Source organism: Gadus morhua, chromosome 18 (assembly GCF_902167405.1).
Source record: "Gadus morhua chromosome 18, gadMor3.0, whole genome shotgun sequence".
NCBI classification, from domain to species: Eukaryota; Metazoa; Chordata; class Actinopteri; order Gadiformes; family Gadidae; genus Gadus; species Gadus morhua.
In genome coordinates this window covers 2204516-2213102 of record NC_044065.1, presented here as the reverse complement: position 1 = coordinate 2213102, position 8587 = coordinate 2204516, and the positions used below count along the sequence as shown (strand labels likewise).

The window sequence follows — 8587 nt, the reverse complement described above, 5'->3', positions numbered from 1 at the left end:
AGAAAAGATCAAAGCTGCACACTCTGTTAACGAAAAAGAATTGGGGACGTCAAAGCTTGCCTTCGAATGCCGTGTTAAATTTTACACAAATGGTTTTCTCCCAACCAACACTAATTAGTAGGAATGCATAACTATGCCGATGAAGTAAACTCACCCAAAGATCCGTACCCCAGTCCATATTCGTGTACGTCCCAATCCGCCTATCCCTGAATACAAAGAACTTCTCCCAAGTTAACGTTATCCCCACCACTCGGAGGATGGTCTAATCCCAGGATGTTAAACTCCACCTAACACACCCGTTTGTTGTGTCTTTTTATCCAACAGTGGTCCGCAACTTGTTATGTAGTTGACCTCGGACTTACTATCTGTCTACCGTTGGTCTTGTAAATCGAAATATTTTTTTCAAAGCCAAGAGAAGAAGGATAAACTAGCTTTCAAATCTGCGTCACTCCCAAATCCTAATTCTTAAAGGTCCAGCGTCCAGCGCATGGAGCACAGTCAGTGTCAAGGGGTGTTCTCTGCTGTCTGACTACCGTCGTACACCTCGGTCACACGCAATTTAACTGCTACGTTTCTCCCTACTTTTTTCATTGGTATATTAGCCATTTAAACCCTCCAAATCGACCTGAATATGGAACATTTCCAAAATACATGTGTGAAATTTATTTAAATTAGGCTGACGTTAATGTCCACAAAAAACGGATATTTTAATCAAATAACAAAAGAAAAGCATAGCATAGCTTTCTAACATACATATATACACACATACACACACAAAAAAAAAAAATCAATTAATCAAATACAAATAAACAAATTAAAAGTAATGAAAGAAATCACATTTTTGCTCGTTCTTTATACAACTGATCATAACTTATCGTTAGTAGCCTATACAACTTGTGCAGAGGGACATCATTATTTCTGGCGCTTGTTAAACTATGTCTAGCCTACCACGTTTTTTTGTGCAATAGATGCAATGATAATGATAATGACCGGAATAACAACCAGTATCAGACAGTAGTTAACGCCAGTGGTATGACCTGAATGCAAACAAAAGAAAGGAAACAAAGTATTAAATATCTATCATTTATATTAATTTATCATTTAAAAAAAAATGTTGTTCATACATAGGCCACACACACACACACACACACACACACACACACACACACACACACACACACACACACACACACACACACACACACACACACACACACACACACACACACACACACACACACACACACACACACACACACACACACACACACAGGGGTGGACTGGCCATCTGGCATACCGGGCATCGTCCCGGTGGGCCGTTGACCCAATGTGGGCCGGTCCGGTCCGCTATGTTGTTGTTTTTTCTCTCTCTCTAAATTCCCTCCAATTGGGCCAGCCAATGGGCAACAGAGGGCTAGCAGTGTGTGGCCAGCATCGACACATATTATTGGTCTATGTTTGTCATTGTCAATCAATCATTGGCTGACTGGCTCAGAGAGCCCTGACAGTGCTGTCAATCACAACAGAAACCAGGGTGGGCTGGACCTCATGGCATGGGCCGGAGTCGTGGGAGTCGGGACGGAGCTGAAAATGGATAAGCGTAAGAAACGCCCGGGTGGCACTGAAAAACTGCGACTCTCTGGAGGTGGAAGCTGCTAAATGTTCAAATTTTACAGACCTATTTGGTGCCGGGGTCAACACCCCAGCTTGTGCTGCCGGGCCGGGAGACGAGCGAGTGGAGGCATATAGTTTTGATAGGCCAATATGTAAAGCGTCTTAGAGTACCATATTAAGCGCTATATAAATTTAATTAGGGGTCCAAGCCAACAGGTTGGATCCCTATTGTTTTTGTAAGGATTTTTCTTATTATTCCAGCAGCTAAAAGTGGTACTACAGCCCAAACCGTAAATGGTGCACGCACGCCAATTACATGACTAGATCCAGGTCCGTGAGGTGACGGCAGACGACAAAAACCAGACACGCCGGCCACTAGGTGGCGCTATACCAAGGAATGCGCGTTTGGGGCTATAACTCCCACACCGAAACTCCCACATTCAAAAACTTGTACACACAGATGCACTGGAGTCTGCTGCATCTTTTGGCCTAGGCCACGCCCATTTGCGTCTAGAATTTTTTTTCGCAAAATCGCGAAAACCGTAAAACTGTTTTTTCGCTACTCCTCCCACATTTCTCGCCCGATCAACACCAAACTTTGCACACAACATCGTCAGACGCACACGCAAAGAATGCACGAAACACTTTTTTGATCCGTCCTTCGACGACGAAACGGTAGCGTTTTGAATATTGGTTTATTAGCTAAATTAGACGTGGAATATCAAAAATCCAAAGAAATCCAAAATTAGACATCGGATCGAGTCCACATTTTACACACATGTTGGTGCTAACCTTAATGTCGTTCGATAAAAATTTCGGAAAATTTCGCCATTAGGGGGCGCAATAAACGAGGAAATTGTATATCTTCTACTAAATTTCGCCGCGAAAACGCCACACTGACTTCTCGCTACTCCTACCACAGTCAAATCCTTTGTATCCACAGGTTCAGGGTAGCGTTTTGAACACATGCTTCGCTTTGTGCCGGCGAAACGCACATTTCTTGTCGCGTTGTGCCGGCGAAATGCACACTTCTTGGACCCCTGCATAACTGCTTGCAGTTCTAGTTTATTATTATTATTATTATATGCTAAGTAACGTTAGCCTGGGGCTAGCTAGGCTACATTTTGAGACATTTTTACATTGAATGTGTTGTGACCTAATTAACTGCATACTTGTGACAACATATTAGCCCAGAGTTGAAGGGCTGTGACTGTTGGTAGTTGTGGTTGATTTTGTTTAAATATGCCGAATTGTGATATTATGGGTTATTATTGTTCAGATGATTTAGTTAAGGTAGCTAACAGCTTCTAACGTCAGCAGTCTCTTATTGCCATAGCATCAGTAAACATTGACATGGACTAATGAGCTGTAAATGGAGATTCAGAATCATGCTGTATTGTAAATACAGATGAAATACTTTGAATTTTAGCACAAAATACAAGTAAACCTATAGGAAATAATTTGTTTAATTTGCAATATTTGCCATTGAATTTATTGTAATCTTTCAATTAATTGATTGTTTACTGAGGTAATGACTATTACATGTGGTGAGAGGAATGCAATATGTATGTTTAAAGGTTTATGTGAAGAAACATACTATATGTGTGATAAAGTGACAATTGGTAATTCATAAATGTCTCTTTATATTCTCTGCTACCATCATCTCCTGTCAAACAGGTTTTCCTGACCTAATAGAACTTCTTCTTCTTCTTCTTCTTCGAGAGAGATTCGTCTTGACTTTGCGAGTTTACTATGCAACATGTTTCATCTCAGGTTGAAACAAAGGTTTATTTCCTGGTTGAAGATTTTCATATTGATGATTTTAATTTCAAACATCTGCATTTCTTTTAAGTTCAATGAACAGTTATGCAGGTAGGTCTTGGGGCTCTTTTGAGACTTAAGTCATCCTTCATGACAGGTAAATTTGTTCACTAAGTGTCACTACGTCACAAAAAGTCTACATGGCTACATATACTTGTCACTCAGTACACAGATACTGAGTACAAGTTCTGTTTGCTGTTTCTTGCAGGTAATGAATTTGGTGAGGAGTGTAGCTGGCTGGCTGCGGACGAGGAAGTAGGGCAATATATATAAATATAACCATAAATAGAGAATTGATATTTTTTGTTTTTATCTATAGCTGTGTGAAAAGGTCTAATGTCTGATATGAGAATGCATATCTGTTCAGACCTGTAATTCATGTCTTAGACTTTTTCTCGCAGCTACAGATAAAAAACATTAAATTCTCTATTTATGTTTTCACAATGACTGAGTCACAGTTGAAACAAATGAGTTTCAGCTCTAATGCTGCTACTGTCTGTAATATGTTTCTATTTAGATTATTTGTCAGGATATTTTGTTGAGTCTGGTTTTAATTAATGCTGGGCTTACACCAAAAGATTTTCACATTCACAGACTAAAAACTGCAAGAGAGAATTTAGCGTTGGATCAAGTGTGATATTTATCAAGGATTTTGTAGACATGTAGATATGGGGGTTTGAAATGCAGCGACCACAGGATGTCTGTTAACTTCCTGTTCAGGTTTCATAACTTTCTTGTCAGCAGCACAAGAGACACAAACTTGAAAAGCAAAAACAAAAAAAAGCAACAACTGCTATTTGCAGTGCTGTACTATTATTCGGATGTATGTACTTGATTAAATTGTTTTAATAAAGTACATACAGGGTTCTTCCCGTTCGTCTCGTCCCACCTCTAGTGCTGATAATGTAGTAGGCTGGTCTGGACAGAAAATGCCAGGGCTGAATTTTTGTCCCAGTCCACCCCTGCACACACACACACACACACACACACACACACACACACACACACACACACACACACACACACACACACACACACACACACACACACACACACACACACACACACACACACACACACACACACTTTAATTAATAATGACCCTGCAATCAATACCTAGAGGGGTTATCGTCAGTGTAATTTGCCGTGTAGCAGTACCAACTGTATTCGTGGCAACGCAGTTGTAAATTCCACCGTTGGCCGACGTGGCCCTTGTGATGCTAACGGTATGCTGGCGACCCCGTGTGGTTTCCCTCGCATTGATAGCAACTGTGTACTTGCACTTGACTTCAGGAGGCGGGTTACCCTCAGCACTGCAGCCGAAGGACACATTTCCGCCTGTGACCACTTCCACGGAATCATATTCATCAGTGAATTTAGGGGCATCTGAAATCGAAGTGTAGAAAGTGAAAGACCAGAAAGATCATAAAACGTCACTGACTAACATTATACATTATACTTCATTATATTTTCAATTTGTATTGTCATTATTATTATTAATAATAATAATAATAATAATAATATTATAAAATAGCCAACTTATGTTATAATAACATAAGCTATTATATTATTATGTTATAATAATAATAATAAATAAAATAATAAATAAAATAATAATATTATTAATAAGGCACTTTAGATCAACTTAATGACCTCAAAGTGCTACAATGCACATTAAAAGAAATACAACATAAAAGACAAACTAGATTAATACTATTATTATTATTATTATTATCATCATACCATAGCCAACTTACAATGCACAATGACTTGGTAGGCTGCTGATTTGTTAACTTGCTCTGAGGGTCCATCTTGTTTGGGATCCAAGATCGTCAGACATGTGATCATGTCATTACTATCATTTCTAAAAGCGGTGATTTCCCACGTGGAAGACACGTTTTCAGGCGTCTTTGTGAGATCGTCATCATATGTTTGTGTTTGAATCATCTCCCCCTTCCAGAGCCAGGACACAGTGAGGGCGGCTACAGGAGCCACGTTGAAGACGTCACACTGCAGTGTGTAACTTCTGCCCTCCTGCAGTGGACCACTGTGGTTCTGCACAGAGATGGACACAGTGTCTGGAGTCTCTGTCAAAACAACAATATGGAATTACAAACACGATAACGTTTATCAGATATCATCATTATTGGAGGTAGAGGACTTACTTACTGTGCTGCTGTGTGTGTGTGTGTGTGTGTGTGTGTGTGTGTGTGTGTGTGTGTGTGTGTGTGTGTGTGTGTGTGTGTGTGTGTGTGTGTTTGTGTGTGTGTGTGTGTGTGTGTGTGTGTGTGTGTGTGTGTGTGTGTGTGTGTGTGTGTGTGTGTGTGTGTGTGTGTGTGTGTGTGTGTGTGTGTGTGTGTGTTTGTGTGTGTGTGTGTGTGTTATATCACTGGACATTGGACAATGAATGTCCAGACATCATCAAAGCTTTGAAGGTCAAGCAAAGTTATTCATTAATACACTATTATTATTGTTATTATAAGTATTAGTATTATCATAACATAGCCAACTTACAATGCACAATGACTGGGAAGGCAGAATATTATCATTATTAGAGGTAGAGGACTTAAGCTCACTGTAAAGTGTGATGGGCAGGGTCACGGAACACTGATTATCAGAAAAAGTCCCAAAGCAGAAGGGCTCAAATGTCCAGTCTTCAAAATTTTCCACATTCCAAGTAACAGACTTATTGTCAGGCATATTCAAATTCCATTTGCCAATCGGAGACTCCCAGCCAATGACGTCAGGCTCCGCAGACGTTGTGGTAGGCCTACAGAGGACTGACAGCGAGGCTCCGTGTCTCTCCACCACCCTTTTGGGAATTAACTCCAGTGGACATGATGCTATTGGATGTCAAACATAAACACATGTCATGTGCCCAATTTTATCATTTTAATGTAAATGTATTTTCAGAAAATGAAGGTAAGAAACTTTTAAATGATATTCAAATGCAACAACATTGATAAAGCAATGAAATATATTGGACAATAACAGTCCAGATTTCTGATCGAGTAATCAAAGGTGATCAATTTTGAAGGTCAAGCAAAGTTATTCATTCATTCACTATTATTATTATTATTATTATTATTAATTTAAAAAAATGTACAAACCAAAAATTGTGACAGTGCTGGTCATCTTTTATCTTTGAAAATGATTTTGCAGATTTCACAAGACTCGTATTTTTTTTGCCTTTTGCCCTATTGCCCTTTGCCAAATTACCCTGTTGCTTATAATTAATAATATTGCCTTTCACTTAGATAAGCAATTCTTCGAATATTGCATGTTAGCGGGTAATAAGTAGGTTCCCTTCAATATGTAATTAAATGTTTAATTAGAAACAATAGGCCCCTTTATGGATTATTGTGGATGAAGTCAAGAGCCTTGGCCATCAAGAATCAAAATGGGAACTCGCAAGATCAGGATAGTCTCAAATGGCGAACGAATTCTGCAGTAATACAGATCGATAAATAAATAAGATACATACTGTTACATTATGAGATCTAATTTAGGTGTTGTGCTACTCTCGTAACAAAAACATCACTACAGAATTGTACGAACTACATTTGAATAAGAGCCAATTCATTAGAGCGAATAGATACACTATACCGATACTAATTACACTATACCAATTTAATGTGAAACATTAAATTTAATATATTTAATATAAATAACACTCACCACTCTGTGCAGTCATAGGCACCAGAAAGCACCATATCAAGACGGTCAACATGTTGCAAATCTTTGTGCGTGTGCGGACAGAATGAAAGCTAGAGCAACTGATATGAGATCATGGGATCTGAGTGGAGGAGACTTCCTCAAACATATGCTCACGCGTTTTGCAAAACTCTATGAAATGAACACCTATCATTTTGCACTTCTTATCTTATGAGACAGAGTAGATATGAAACGGATTTGGCCGTGTTCAGTGGAGGCTGGTGATCAAAAATGTTGGTTGGGCACAGAAATAATAGCAATAGACTGGGGGTCTGGGGGTCTGGGGGTCTGGGGGTCTGGAGGTCTGGGGGTCTGGAGGTCTGGGGGCAGGGGCGCAACTGCCTACTTTCTGGGGGGTATGCAGACACATAGCAAATGTGACCTAAAACACACTCTGATATTGAATCAAAAAATTTATTTTGAGTGCACCAGGACAGATATCCTGTGTTATTTTTAGAGGCAGCCTTTCTAAGATGCTCTGCCACTGTAACATCATACCGTGCTTTAAGAGATCAAGGATACCCAGAAAATTTCCATTTCTAGGATTTCCTATCTGTGCATTTTGTCCCTGTGAAAAAGAGTTTCCTCGACGCACAATGTTGTTGGTAAAAACATATTTTTACTTAAAAACAGTCGAGTCACTTGCACAACTCAAGCCGCCCTCCAGTCTAGAACTCTGGCCCAGAATGGGTTGCCATTCTGCCACCATTATGCCATTCTGGCACCAGAATGGGTGTGGCTCAATTAATCTATGAGCCACAGCTGCAGACTATTACAGGGCTAACAGCCAGACAGGAACACGTGAATCTTTTAAAACATGTCAACACAGTGAAGATGCCATTCACATCACATTCACAGTCCCCCTCAGTGGCAGGTTTCTTTCTGCAAGGAAGAGTATGCAGTCGATCACTCGAGTCAACAGGCTCTCTGCAATTCGCTATCAATAGTTTTACCTAGGCATAAGCGGGGTGCCAATTCTTTCCACATCAGATAAGCATTTATGTGGTAACCACTTTTTTCATGGTGCTTCAGTATCTTTGAAAGACATACCCCACCACTCTAGTTTCACCAAAACGCTTACATTCAAAACAATAGACTCTGTTAGAACTGTTGGAGTACAGTAACCAGTGCTTAATTTGAGGGGGAGCAAGGGGGAGCGCGCTCCGGAAGCTCTGACGTGCGCTCCGCCAGCTGGTGTGTGTGTGTGTGTGTGTGTGTGTGTGTGTGTGTGTGTGTGTGTGTGTGTGTGTGTGTGTGTGTGTGTGTGTGTGTGTGTGTGTGTGTGTGTGTGGCTAATACTGTGTGCATGTGTGTGTTTTGTTCAGATGTGCAGCAAGAGAGGTTGGACTTGGAGTGACGCGAGTCGGTTGAGTGATGTGTGATAAATCTGCGAGGAGTTAGCGAAAGTGGCTGCGGAGAAGAGGGGCAAGAAGGCCAA

The 8587-nt window shown here is 40.3% G+C and overlaps 1 protein-coding gene across 3 annotated transcripts; it reads right to left on the bottom strand.

Moving 5' to 3' along the window:
- Window positions 1–648: 648 nt before the first annotated feature.
- LOC115531256 (peroxidasin-like) lies at window positions 649–7242 on the bottom strand. Of its 3 annotated transcripts, none has more exons than XM_030340398.1 (5): window positions 7114–7242; window positions 6012–6278; window positions 5193–5522; window positions 4552–4821; window positions 649–1037 (listed from the first exon to the last, which is right to left on the bottom strand). In XM_030340398.1, the coding sequence occupies exons 1-5, from the start codon at window positions 7163–7165 to the stop codon at window positions 940–942; spliced, it is 1017 nt and encodes a 338-aa protein (XP_030196258.1). In that variant the 5' UTR covers window positions 7166–7242; the 3' UTR covers window positions 649–939. The 3 variants fall into 3 exon arrangements, with proteins under 3 accessions (XP_030196258.1, XP_030196260.1, XP_030196259.1); XM_030340400.1 differs by having other exon boundaries at window positions 4552–4596; XM_030340399.1 differs by lacking the exon at window positions 649–1037 and having other exon boundaries at window positions 4485–4821.
- Window positions 7243–8587: the final 1345 nt, after the last annotated feature.